Source organism: Nycticebus coucang, chromosome 4 (genome assembly GCF_027406575.1).
Source record: "Nycticebus coucang isolate mNycCou1 chromosome 4, mNycCou1.pri, whole genome shotgun sequence".
In the NCBI taxonomy this organism is placed as follows: domain Eukaryota; kingdom Metazoa; phylum Chordata; class Mammalia; order Primates; family Lorisidae; genus Nycticebus; species Nycticebus coucang.
In genome coordinates this window covers 126279213-126293510 of record NC_069783.1, presented here as the reverse complement: position 1 = coordinate 126293510, position 14298 = coordinate 126279213, and the positions used below count along the sequence as shown (strand labels likewise).

Below are 14298 nucleotides of genomic sequence, written 5' to 3'. Positions count from 1 at the left end.
GTGCGCGGGGCCCGTAAGTGCCAGTGCTCGGTCAGCACCAACATGGTCATCACCTGCCCTTTAGGAGAAATGCTGCCAAAGGACAATCACAGTCCAGGGAGGGCCTCAGAGTGTGGCTCAAGTCAGACGTGGGGTCAACATTTGCAGTTTCAACCCTGACTTTTGTCAGAATATGTAATTTTGTTGAGGCCCAGGTTGGGTGGCAGGAACTAAGATGCTGAGCTGATGAGAGAACCTGCTACGTCTCTGCAAGGACAGGCTGCTGATCAGTTAATCATTATTAAGGACTAAGCCACAAGACCAGGAATGCAGCTCCCTGGTTTAGCTGATCCAGACTTCTTTTTTTTTTTTGAGACAGAGTCTCACTTTGTCGCCTTAGGTAGAGTGCCGTGGCATCACAGCTCACAGCAACCTCAAACTCTTGGGCTTACGCGATTCTCTTGCCTCAGCCTCCCAAGTAGCTGGGACTATAGGCGCCCACCAAGACACCTGGCTATTTTTTTGTTGCAGTTGTCATTGTTGTTTTAGCTGGCCCGGCCGGGTTCAAGCCCGCCAGCCCAGGTGTATGTGGCCGGCGCCCTTGCCACTGAGTACAGCTGCCAAGCCAGACTCCTTAATTCTTAAGGACTCTCGTGAACTGATAAAAACTATTTCTTTGTGAAAGATGGCAACCAAGTGAGAGAAGACTTGAGTAAAAGCTGGAAATGTACAAATCTGGAGGGAAGTGTGACTGGCGAGGCAGGCAGAAGCCTGTTTGAGCCTTTTCTTGTTCAGAGTTGTGTTTGCACACAGCAAAGGCTCACTGACCAGTACAGCTACCTGTCTTGAAAAGCAAAAAGTTCACACTCACTCAAGTGCTACAGCTACTGGGGCTGTTGTCCTAGGAATACTCACAGCAACAATCTCTTGTTTCCTGGGATCGATCACTCTCACTTTCTTGTCTTTGGAAGCTGTACAGATTAGACTGCCATTCCGGTTCCAACTCACGTTGTAAATCATGTCTGAATGCATATCATCTAAGTTTATGAGGGCTTCCCCCGTCCCCACATTCCAGATGATGATGGCATTATCACAGCCTAAAACAAGCAAAAACATGCCCCTCAAAGATTAGAAACACCTATCCAACACATTTGAGAAAGCCATAAACAGAATGAGGATACACATGTATGGAGAAAAGAAGATGCTGATTGTAAGAAGCCCTACTCACTAGGAGTTAAAAACTGCAATGACAAAGAAAAAATATTTATATGAAAGAAATAAAAGTTTTAAAGGAAAAACATAGCTTCTTAATAAGTTTGAGTTCTTATGAAACAAACAACCATACAAAAACAGCAAAATAGAATCCTATGTTTTCTTAAAGAGTTAACAGCGCTGGTGGAGTTGAGTGAATTCAAGCATCAGAATGAATGCAGCTTATTTCTTTTCCAAAGGAACTAAAAATAAAGGATTTTAAAATAAACCCAAATAATTATTTGAGTGTTTAGGACACTCTAACTTTAGGTAGCAAGTTTGAATAATCAATGAGGCTATAAGACATGGCTTTGGTATATTAAAGTGTGGTAAGTTATAATGGGGAAGGGAAATGTGAGGACTTGGCCTGTTTACTCACAACAGATCTTTATCTTTAAAAGAGAGAAAATAGGCCAACACTGGCCTAATCATAGTGAGAAGCCAGAATTATAATTAAGTAGGCACAGGTGGATTCAGAAACTGTTCCCCAGGAAGCCCACTCGGCCTCCATCCTCAGCTTGTCAATCCATCTTCCTTCCTTCAAGAGTCTGCCCCAAGCTCCAGGCCTTTTTGAAAATAGGCACCATGTGTTGTTTTCAGGACATTAGTTCAAGGATGCCACGAACTAAGGGAAGGACAGCCAAAAGGTGAATTCTTGCCAATAATGCAATTTAATAAGCATTTTAGAGAAATTAACTACAGATATCTATGATGCCTCAGCAGGAAAATGGAGAAAAAACTACATAGCAGTATGAAAAGCTGGAGCTAAACTGTGGGATGAAGAATTGACCATTCCTCTGCCTTGTTCTTCTCAGGCAAACAGTTCACTCCAGCCAGGGCAGATGGGTCACACAGTCTTAAAATATGCAGAGCACCACAATCACTCAGCCTCCTTCCTTCATCAAAGGAGAACTGGAACAAGCTGCTGCTGCCACCCTATGTTTAACCCAGATGAGAAGGTCAGCAGGAGATTTTCCACAATGGAATTTCATCTCTGGAATTTTTTTCTCTCATTGTCAGGCTGAGGTTCTGACTGGAACATCAGAAGGTTTCCCAAATATAGTCAGTGGGGATTATAGAAACAGTACCCTCCATAGTGTTCTTTTTGAAAAGTGGTGCTGGGTTTCTAGGTACCTGACATTAAATTGTTTTATTTAAATCCCTATAAATCATAAATATCCTCTATTCCTAGTGGAAAACTAAACTGCCTCCTCCTTTTTACTAATGAGGGGAAAGATCTTTAAAAATTCTACCGATGACATTAATATTGTTTTTATCATAAACTAACTTTATTAAAGTAAAACCTACACACAACACACCCATTCTAAACATGCATTGGTTAAGTTCTGACCCTCATAGCTACTACCACAACCAAGATATACAACGTTGCCATCATCCCACAAAGCTCCTTTGTGTCCTATGTATTGGTTTCATAAAACAAAATCCCAAATTATGGCCAATGAAAAAGGTTTCTATAAGATAAATTTAGAAACCACTCAAGTGGGAAAGCAATTAAGAACAATAGTCCTCAGCCCCAAAGGTTCATTATTGTTTAACAGTGAAAACCACAAACCATGATCAATGTCCAGGAGAGGACTGATTAAATACTGAGGTATATCCATGCAACGGACAATGAAGAGTCATTGAGAATAATGAAAGAAGAACAATCAATGGCAGTTAATGAATATTTAATGGAAAGGATCACAGTGTGCCACTAAGTACAGAAAGCTGGTCATGTGCAAAGTATATGAAACCATCTCTGTGTACAAAATAATTTATGTACATACACATAAATCTTCTGGAAAGTATCAAAATGGCAATAATGATCTCCTCTCTGGGTGGCAAATTACAAGTGATTTTTATTTCTTTACCTTTTGTCTATATATGTTTTCTATAATATACATGTATTACTTAAAATGAAAGTTTTTTTTTAAAGGAAGGAATATATTTGACCAAAAGAGATCACCCCAAAGTTGGCAGCAACACCAGACACAGAACCCAGGGTTTCTGGCTTCCAACCAAGCGTTCCTTCTACTACATCAGGAATAAACAAAACTTGATTCCCGGAGGGCCTCAGCAGGAACTATAAACCTGCTGAAATCACAGGCAAAAAAGTCTGTATGTATTCACTTTTCTGCACAGAAAGCCCATAGCTTTCATCAGATTGTTAAAGTGGCCTTGAAACATACACACGAGAGGGCTGGGGAAGCATTGCATTTCAATGCTCCCCACCATGTTTTCCTAATAATTTGCTTCAAAATGGTACAGCATATAATCAAAACTCATTTCCTGACCCCCCGCACCCTCCCCGCCCTGACAGCCATGAGCAGTGAGAGATAGGGCAAGGGGAGGACTGCTTAGCCCCTACCTGCACTGAGAAGCACATTGCGAGCCGTCGGATGCCAAGCCACAATGCCAACTCTCTTTGAGTGGCCTTCTAAAATCACCACTGGTTCAGTCAGGGAAAGGGTGAGTCCATTTTCTGGGATCTGCCATACCTGTTGAAGAAGGAAGAAGGACAGCCCAAATGAAAGCTATTGCCTTTCATTTTTACATTTACTATGACCATCTAGTTTAAAGTCTTAGTCTACAAAAACAACATACAGTGGTATTTGCATAAAAGGCAGAATATTGTACAATGACTGTGGTTCAGTTGTTTTGAAAATTTAATATAATATTAAAGGTCAAGATATCAATAATGGCTATAAACTTTACTTCTTAACTTTTATTTAATATTAATTGGAGTTTTATTTTAAATTCCTTGCTAAGTTCAAAACTCTCCAGTTAAAACTATGTAACACATTTAAAGAAAAATACAAATGACTGAAACACTCATGGAAAGATGCATTAGAGTGGGAAACTCTTAGCTAAATCAGTGGTTCTTCAGGGAATGGAGTGGTTTAGCAGTTTTTAAAACATTTTCTGTAATTTTACATTTAGAAAATGAAAATATAATGTCTTTATAACATGTAATGTAGAAAATAAATCTTACAAAAAAGAACAGATAGACTGGGCACAGTGGCCTGTAATCTTAGCATTTTGGGAGGCTGAAGTGAGTGGATCACCTGAGCTCAGGAGTTTGAGACCAAACCAAGTAAGAGCGAGACCCTGTCTTGGAAAATAGCCTGGCATTGTGGTGGACACCACTAGTCCCAGCTACTAGGGAGGCGAAGGCAAGATGATTGCTTGAGCCCAAGAGTTTGAGGTTGCTGTGAGCTGTGACACCATGGCACTCTACAAGGGTGACAGGGAGGGAGGGAGACAGGAAGGGAGGGAGGGAGGGAGGGAGGGAGGGAGGGAGGGAGGGAGGGAGGGAGGGAGGAAGGAAGGAAGGAAGGGAGGAAGGAAGGGAGGGAGGGAAGGGAACTTCATCAAAATTAAAAACTTTTGTGCTTCAGAGACATCATAAAGAAAGTGAAAAGATAACCCCCATAATGGGAGAAAATACTTTGCAAATCATATATCTGACGAGGAACATGTATCTAGAATAAAGAACTCTTAAAACTCAACAAGAAAAAGACAAATAGCACTCTGGGAGGCTGAGGCAGGTGGACTGCCAGAGCTTGCAAGTTCGAGATGCCTGAGCAAGAGTAAGACCCCATCTCTAAAACGTAGCTGGAAAAAAAAATAAAATAGCCGGGTGTCGTGGTAGGCGCCTATAGTCCCAGCTACTCAGGAGGCTGAGGCAAGAAAATCACTTGAGCCCAAGAGTGTGAGGTTGCTGTGAGCTGTGATGCCAGGGCACTCTACTAAGGGTGACAAAGTGAGACTCTGTCTCAAAAAAAAAGGAAAAATAACCCAATTTAAAAATGGGCAAGGAATCCAAATAGGCATTTCTTCAAGGAAGATATACAAATAGCCAAAAAGCACATGAAAAACACTTGACATTATTCATTACAGAAATAAAAATCAAAACCACAAAATCTCACTTCACATCCACTAGGATGGCTAGAACCAAAAAGATAACCGGTATTGGCAAGGAAGGGGAAAATCTGAGCCTGTACATGTTGCTGGTGGGAATGTAAAATGGTGCAGCCACTTTGGAAGTTCCTCAAATGTTTAAACACATTCGACCCAGCAATATTTCTAGAAACAGATCTAAGAGGAATTAAAATAGATGTCCACACAAAGCTTGTACATTGTGGTATTACTTATAATAGTTAAAAGGTGGAACAGCCCAAATGTCTATCTACTGATAAAGGACAGACAAAACGTTACATATCATGCAATGGAATATTATTTGGCATAAAAAGAATGAAGCACTGACCCATGCTATAACATGTGTGAACCCTGAAAATGCTAAATGGAAGAAGCCAGAAACAAAGTCCACATATCCAGGATCCCACATGTGTGACATGTCCAGAGACATGTCTGTCTCTCTGAAAACAGAGAGACAGAAAGGTTAGTGGTGGCTCAGTGCTGGGGACCGGGGTGATAACTAAAGGATAGGGATTTCTTTTTGAGATGATGAAAATATTCTAAAGTTGTCCATAGTGATAGTTGTACTGTGGATGAATTCTATGTGAACTATACCTCAATAAAACTGTTTATTTTAAAAATCCCTTGACTGGTAAAGAAATGCAAAAGATTTAAAAAAAAATGGAGATTTTACATCCTTCGTATTAACCTAGATGGAAGTGGAAGACATTATTCTTAGTAAAGCATCACAAGAATGGAGAAGCCTGAATCCTATGTACTCAATTTTGATATGAGGACAATTAATGACAATTAAGGTCACGGTGGGGGTGGGGGAAGGGAGAGTAGAGAGAGAAAGAAGGAGGGAGGGGTGGAGAAAGGAAGAACAGAGAGAGGGAAGGAGGGAGGGGGTGGGGCCTTGGTGTGTGCCACACCTTTTGGGGGGCAAGACACAATTGCAAGAGGGACTTTACCTAACGAATGCAATCAGTGTAACCTGGCTTATTGTACCCTCAATGAATCCCCAACGATTAAAAAAAAAAAAAAAAGAAATGCAAAAGATTCACCATATCCCAACTGGGGAAATGGCTGGAGAGCAGGGAGAGAAAGGGAAAGGAAGAGCATGAGAGTGGAAGGGACAAGAGACTTTATATTCGACGATGAAAGATGAAGGTTTTAAGAGGTTAAGAAATAGAAATATCCTCTTAGAAGAAAAGAACTGAGTTAAGGGTAAGCTAAGCAGCACTAAAGAACCCTATAAAAGACTGGATAACTATTAAAGGTGGTCAACTTATAGAGGTTCTACTGTATTCAAGTGTGGGAAAAAGCTGAAGCTTAAAATAATTCCCCTCTTCTATATGAAGATTAAAGTAAGTAAATTTACCATCAGAAAAAGATTTAAAGGAACTAGTTCATGAAATATATAGAACCTGCCAGTGAGAAATCATGTTCAACAGTGGAACAAGTGAGAAACAGAATTTTCCTTTGTGGGAATTTTTAAGGAGACAAACAACTGCCTGTTTTCAATTGCTTGGTGGAAAGAAGAGATCTGGATTAGATGAGTGTTTAAGGTTCTGCTCACTTCTCTTGCCCTGTAAAAAATGAGAAAAAGTTTGACATCCTGAAGAATGGGGAAATGTGTAAGTTGGATGATTTTCCATTTTTACATTTAAATTCTGCCCAGGCTAATAAAAGGTATCCATAAAGTTTGTGTGCAATTTAAACTGCATTCTGCATAACCCTTTATGCAAATTATGGCAAAATTAAGCCTCCCTTTTGAGGGCCTAAACTTAGGATATTAACTAGTTTCTCCTGAACTCCCTCTTCATTCAGCAAATTTTAAACAAAGCAGGTGTGGATGAATATGGGAGGCACTCCTCTCCCAGACCAAAACCTCTCCCTGCCAAATAGACTTTGAACTAAGCCTCTTCTTCCCTTGGGAGAGCGGGAACATCTATTCCTAACCCCAGCAATACATGTTAACTTTCATCATGGAATGAACTATTTTGATTCAAGGGGTCATGATTAGTAAAACAGCTCCAAACTGAACAGAAAACAAGGATTACAGATTTGATCAAAGCATAAAGCTGACAGAGAAACAATTATGAAATGGGACATTAGTGACTCAACAGGAAATGCATTTTGCAAGATGAGTTCTGACCCCACTTGGAACGGAAAGAGCAGTAATACCACCTGCCATCCCCAGATGGCACCCTAACCACAGATTGCTGAGTTTTCCAGCAAGAATGGCAGAAACTGCTGTGCCTAACTACAACTAAACAGTGCATTTTCCAAATCCCTAATGAAGCATGGAGTGATGGAGACTTTGGTTATAATCAGTATCTCCGATCTTAAATGTGAGAGAGGAAGCAGAGGTCATAACGGGACTTGCCATTTTCATTTCCCTAGCTTCTTCTCCATCCATCTTTTCCTCGGACTGAGAGGAAATTTAAATGATGAAGCAAACATTATATAATTTTTTTTAACGAGCAAACTCTCTGTTCTTTCTTTGCATTTAATGATTTCCTCAACTAGGTTTATGCACTTAACACAGCCACCTACCCCATTTTACTACCTTGAGTATAACTCATTCATGTAACACATTAACTGAATGGCCACTGTAAGGCAGATTTGGTACTGGGTGACAAAATACAGGTACTGCTCCCAAGAAGCTAATGGTCTAACAGCAAGCAGAGAATTCTATTAGACTGAAGATCAAAGACAGCAAATACAGGCTCGGCGCCTGTAACTCAAGTGGCTAAGGCACCAGCCACATACACCTGAGCTGGTGGGTTCGAATCCAGCCCGGGCCCGCCAAACAACAATGACAATTATAATAAAAAAAAATACCCATACATTTTATTTAATGCACTTCATCTGTAAAGGGATTAAATAAAATTATGTATCTCAAAAGCTTGGACTCCACTTAAAATAACATAATCACAGATGATAATTTTTTACAGACAGAAAATGAAAACTCAATAATACATTAATATTATCAAATACCCATTCATTCTTAAAGTTTCCCCAAGTGTTCCACAAACACGTTCTTTAGAACTCATTGATATATAAATATGTGGGGTTTTTAAGGCACAATAGAGAATATTTTTCCTGGTGGCACTTCTACTTTTTTATTATATTTTCCTTAACTTATAGAGAATGGCTTCCAATGTCCCTTTATCTTATTCATTATAAGTAGGTGTAATCACTGGATCACTTTACTATGTGTATGTTATATGCTGATTATTTCTGTATTAACATAATATGATTTTATAATAAATTACTTTCCTTGGTCAGGCACAGTGGCTCACACCTGTAATCCCAACACTTTGGAAAGCCAAGGCTGAGGATTGCTTGAGGCCAGGAGTTCGAGACCAGCCTGGGCAACATAGCAAGACCCCCATCTCTACAAAAAATCAAAAGATTGCCCAGGCTTGGTGGCATGTACTTATAATTCCAGCTTCTTGGAAGGCTGAGGCAGGAGGATCACTTGAGCTCAGGAGTTCAAGCCTGCAATGAGCTTTGACGGTGCCACTAGGTCCTGGCATGGACCAAAAAGTGAGACTTTATCTAAAAAATAAAAAAGTAAAAAGAAAAAAAATAGCCAGGCGGTGTGGCGGGCACCTTTAGTCCCAGCTACTTGGGAGGTTGAGGCAAGAGAATCGCTTAAGCCAGGAGTTGGAGGTTGCTGTGAGCTGTGACGCCAAGGCACTCTACCCGGGGTGACAACTTGAGGCTCTGTCTTAAAAAAAAAAAAAAAAAAAAAAGACAGCAAATACAAATCATGGGTTAGAGAGTGGACCCTGTTCAAATCCTGTCTGGGCCACTTACCATGATGATCCTGGGCAAACGTCACTGTGAACAGAGGAAACATCAGTACCTGTATCTCCAAGGGATTAAGTTAATTAAGCTGTTAGAACAGAGCCTGACACACAAATCATGCCCTCAAAATGTAGAGTCAGTACACAGCAGTGGTTAAGAATATGGGCTCTAGCCAGACTGATGGCTGGACTGATGGTTCAATTCATGACTCTGCTACATATCATGGCACAACCTTGAGGATACTCACCTAACCTTTCTGGGCTTTAGGTTTCCTCCTCTATAAAACAGAGGTAATAATGAAGGTGCCTTCAAGTTGGGAGGTTTGGTTTGAGGACTAACGTGGTAACACGAATCTGATACAGGCAGAATGATGCCTGGCATGAGGCAGACATTCAGTAAGTGGTAGCTGTAACTTGTGCTATTCACTAGGAACCATGTAGGGTCACCAACATCACGATGGCATATGCTGATTGCTGAATAGACACTCAAGTGCCCTGAGGTGACCTTGCTAACCCAAGTTTGATCCATCCAGCAGGGCTTCTGAAGGAAATGACTTCTGGGGATAAACAGGAGTTAAAAAGAAGGGGATGAAGAAGGAAGGAAATAGAGTATCCAGTTTCAAAATAAGAAATATAGATGTGTACAGCAATTTTCTAAAAAAAGTATACGCAGCATAAAAAAAAAAAATGCCCCAAAAAGGCAGCCTGAGGTGTTGATGGGGAAAAGGAATCAGAGTGAAAATGGCAATGCCATGGGCATGAGAGCTGCGGTGGGAGGAGGAAGTAACTAGAACAGTCTGAGAAGAAATGAAAAGATGGTAGAACTCTTGTGCCTGCTGGAAAATAAAGGTAGTGTAGTGGTGCTCTCCATGTGGATCATGGAAAGAGCTGGAGATCTACATATGTTAAGTCTTTCCACACTGAGCACACACATGCTCCACATACATGCTCCAGCTGATGCTCACAGGCCTGTCATGATGTGGCTCTTCTGCCCTTTTTAAGAACGGTCTACTATTTCTAGGTAATGGCCTGCCAGTTTGGACTGAAGAGGTCTTGCTCCTGCAGCTCAGGGATAAGGTATAGAAGTGTCACTTGGTACATGTTTAGTCTTCTTGTGCATAAACTAAGCCACTGGCCTGAGTGTCAGAAGACTTGGACTCCTATCAGAGCTGAGACTGTTAATTGGACACGTTAGCATTAAGAAGGGATTTCATGGCTTGGCGCCTGCCACACATTGGTTATGGCACCAGCCACATACACCCAGGCTGGTGGGTTTGAACCCGGCCCAGGCCTGCTAGGCAACAATGACAACTGCAACAAAAAAATAGCTGGGCGTTATGGCAGGAGCCTGTAGCCCCAGCTACTTGGAAGGCTGAGACAAGAGAATTGCTTAAGCCCAAGAGTTTGTGGTTACTGTGAGCTGTATTGAGCACTCTATTGAGGGCGACAGAGTAAGACTCAGTCTCAAAAAAAAAAAAAAAAAAGAAGAAGAAAAAGGGATTTCACTTCCAGGAGCCTCTATCTCCTTGTTTAATACCTGGCATAGCTGTACTTACTCTAGGGTTACTGGAAAGGTCATACTGAAAGCACTCCCTAACAGGAAATACTACTACCAGGGAAAAGAGTATAGGCTTTGAAGCTGGACAGGTATCTGAGCCTTTTATCAGCTGTGACCTTTGACAAAACTGCCACTCCCTGATTCTTAGCTGGAAAATGGGCCATACTCCTGCCCTACTCTGCTATTGCAATGATTGAATATAATCATGCACATAAAAGCTCAAAATAACTTTGGGAGACCAAGGTGAGAGGATCACTTGAGGCCAGGCATCTAAGACTAGCCTCAGCAACATAGTGAGACCTTGCCTCTACACAAAAATTAAAAGAAAAATTGGCCAGCCATAGTGGCATGCACCTGTAATCCCAGCTAGTTGGGAGGTTGAGATAGGAGGATCCCTTGAGCCCAGCAGGCTGAGGTTGCAGTGAATTATGATGACACTACTGCACTCTAGTCTGGGCAACAGATTGCGATCCTATCTCAAAAAAACAAACAAACAAAAAACTTAAAATAGTGCTTGGCAAAACAGTGCCTACTATATGTTTATGATTACTTTTCTTGCTCTTAATACAACCACTGACCACACATATATTTCTAGGTCTGAACATCGATGAACATCGAGATTTCTTAGAATGAGTCTTATCTGCAAATTAATTCAGCACTATATCCAACTAATTAATACTAAGTAATTTACGCCCAAGACCTCATTTGTGTGAAAGCTCTAGTTTATGCCTAGGCCAATTGCCACAGTGAGGACAGATCTGATCTCCATTACAGACCCATTAGCTTTTCTCTGCTCCAAGGTTACAGACAGGTACTGTAACACCAATTAGCTTTCTCAAAAAGATACCAGTGAGAAGGGAGGAAGTAGACACTAAATATCCCTTGCCATTCCCAAAATGGGCATTTGGGCTTAGCAGAGCCTACAAGTTATTCCTTCTTCCACTTTTTAAAATTATCAAATAATGCTGTGTGTTTCTAAAATTTTCTATCTGGACAACACATTACTATGGCAATGTTTTGTTCTGTTTTGAAAGACTAACATGCAATCAGTTCCAAGAGCTCCCAGATGAGAAAAAGTGAATAAATCAGTAAAAACTCATGTGGTTCCAGGGGAAAAAAACCAACTTTAAGCACATGTTCAAAACTACTATATCACTCATATCCTTTTCACATGTGAAGATCTGAATGGGAGAAAAAACTCAAGGGTACAATTCCAATCACAAAAAAGAGAGGAAAATTAAGAAACTTAGGCTCCTCTCAAGTAGTAATTTAAAGTACAATTAGTTTAATGGTTTTATTTTTCAACTACAGTGGAAATTTAAAGCATATGCTAAGTGTTTCCAGACACTGCTTCCCTATTTTCATTGCCCATCATGAACTTGCTACTGGATTAGGCACTAGAGTTACAGCCATAAAAAGGGCTACTCTCCCAAAAGGCCATATTTTTAAAATGCTAACGAAAACAATTCCAAAGGGAGAATAAAGGAAAGTGATGATCTTAAGAGACAGAAAGAGGTTTACATGTGTGGTGGCAGCTGCAGAGCAGCACAATCCTCTACAGAAACACTGACCCCAGAATCCCACAGGGTGGTGTGGAGGCATCAGGACATTCCTAAATGAATCGTGACACTGGGAGCAACACTAGGTTTGGGGAAGTCAAGAATTTAGTGTTGGGTGTGGATCTGCCAAGGTTATAATATTCATTGGCAAATGGCCCAGATATAATCTGCACAAAATGGAAATAGTATGAGGCACCACTGACCAAGAGGAGCCACATACCACTTCCATTTTTATTTCATGGCAAAAACTACATTAGGAAGTGTTATAGCACTTTTAGAATTTGTTTAGCAGGACTTTTTTTTTTAACTGAAAAACCATGAAAAATTAGGAAAATTTACAATAGAAGGTAAAAATGAATAAGATAGGAAGTACATTTATTTTTGTTGATTTCTGTAGAAGAATAAAACTGATTTGGAAGAAGATAAAAAGTGTCCATTAATAATTTGGGACTGTTCAGGACGTCTATACTCAAGACAATTAACACTACAATGTCGGCAATTTCTTTCCATCTCCCAGGTTCTGGAAGAAACAATTATGCAATCCCATTGTTTGAATTAGCCATTTTTTACATTTGTGTTTGATTACTACCCTTAAGTTAAGGAACAATGTTAAATCAACATTGCCTGAAACTTAACGTGGCTGCTCTTTATATTATTTAAAGCACTGTTATTTTCTTAGAGCTAAAATTTTCCCAAGTAAAATACTTAGTAACCACAATCCTAAATTCTATGTGAAGATATTGTTAAAGAAAAGGACATACAGTACCCAAAATTTAGAAAACATAGGAGCAAAGTGCAGTTTCTGGGAGTAGGATTTATATAACTGCTGTTTGCTAGCATAAATCACTGTTTCGAAAAGTAGTACGTGGAAGATAAACCATGTCTACATAATTTACTTTTTGGCAGTTTCAAGAAGCCACCCTTAAAAGATGGCAGAATGTACTTTAAGATGGGCATTCTCTTCTCTAAAACTGCAGAGACATCACTGTCCCAAAATCAGCACTCACAAAATTAACAAATCAACGCTTAAATGCTTAGTACTTAATGGATTTATGCTATAAGTAATACAACAAGCAGTTTTTTCAAAATTAATTTTATCCTTTTTTATAGTTCATTTGATCAACTCATTCTACTATATTTTCTTTTTTTTTTTTTTAATTGTTGGGGATTCATTGAGGGTACAATAAGCCAGGTTACACTGATTGCAATTGTTAGGTAAAGTCCCTCTTGCAATCATGTCTTGCCCCCATAAAGTGTGACACACACCAAGGCCCCACTACCCTCCCTCCGATCGTTCTACTATATTTTCTACCAAATATCTGTTAACAGTAATCTTACTGCTGTGGATACACACCAAAACCCATTATAAAAAATAACTCATTGTACATTGATAGCTTTCTTTTGCTCTATTCAATAGGCATTATTATTATATCTCCATTTTATGTATAAGGCTGAGAAGGTTTCCATGACCTGCATGTGCTCAGAACACCTAGTCTCCTATCCTTTCGCTATTAAACTAGGCCTTGTTAGACTGTATTATTTATAGCTCACAAGCTACCACCAATAATTTAGGCTTGAGAAATGACAGAGAGCTTTTCTGTTTGAAAAAGAAAAGAAAAGGTGTTGTTTGAAACCATTCTATCTGTCCTACAGTGTTCTTTACCGTCAGGAGAGGAAGTGGAGAATAAGGCATTAAGCAGAAGGTAGAACAGAAGAAGATCAAATACTTCTTTAAATTTTCATTTCAACTGCTAAGCTATAAAAGCTTCAATTACCCTCAAAACAACGTGTTTGGGGGATATTAAATGCTTAAAGAAAGACTTAAATATTGGTTTCATATTTAAAGGTTTAAAACAAATTAGAAGGATTTATCCCAAAAAGCTATTTAATTTACAAAATGTTTACTCCAGCAATATCAATAAAGTAGCAACATTAGAGGAATCTGGGAAAATTATGATCTTGGTAGCAGCATAGTTTTGCGATTCTCCCAAGTCCCTCCATTAAAAACACAGACCAAGTAGATAATAAAACAAAAAAATCCAGAGACAGTATTTTTAAAAACTAGGGGATAACCCCAAAATGCAAGGGAGTGGATTCAAACCACCAACAGCCACAAGATCTACACCTATATGGTCTCAGGCGTACCCCCTCCCCTTTTCCCAGAGGGCAATCTGAGAGACAGGAGAACAGCAGGACAATTTGAGGCCAGCAGCAG

The 14298-nt window shown here is 39.9% G+C and overlaps 1 protein-coding gene and 1 non-coding gene across 4 annotated transcripts in view; one reads left to right on the top strand and one right to left on the bottom strand.

Annotated features, from left to right (window-relative positions):
- The window catches only part of CORO1C (coronin 1C), a 148960-nt gene that overhangs the window by 60688 nt on the left and 73974 nt on the right, over positions 1 to 14298 (bottom strand). For all 3 annotated transcript variants that reach the window (XM_053588996.1, XM_053588995.1, XM_053588997.1), the window contains exons 4-5: positions 3599 to 3728; positions 895 to 1076 (exon numbers count right to left, since the gene is read on the bottom strand). In XM_053588996.1, the coding sequence (XP_053444971.1) occupies positions 895 to 1076; positions 3599 to 3728 (312 nt within the window). The remainder of the gene's footprint in view (positions 1 to 894; positions 1077 to 3598; positions 3729 to 14298) is intronic.
- LOC128585204 (U7 small nuclear RNA) lies at positions 12342 to 12403 on the top strand. The gene has a single exon (XR_008379934.1). It is a non-coding gene; the product is annotated as a U7 small nuclear RNA (small nuclear RNA).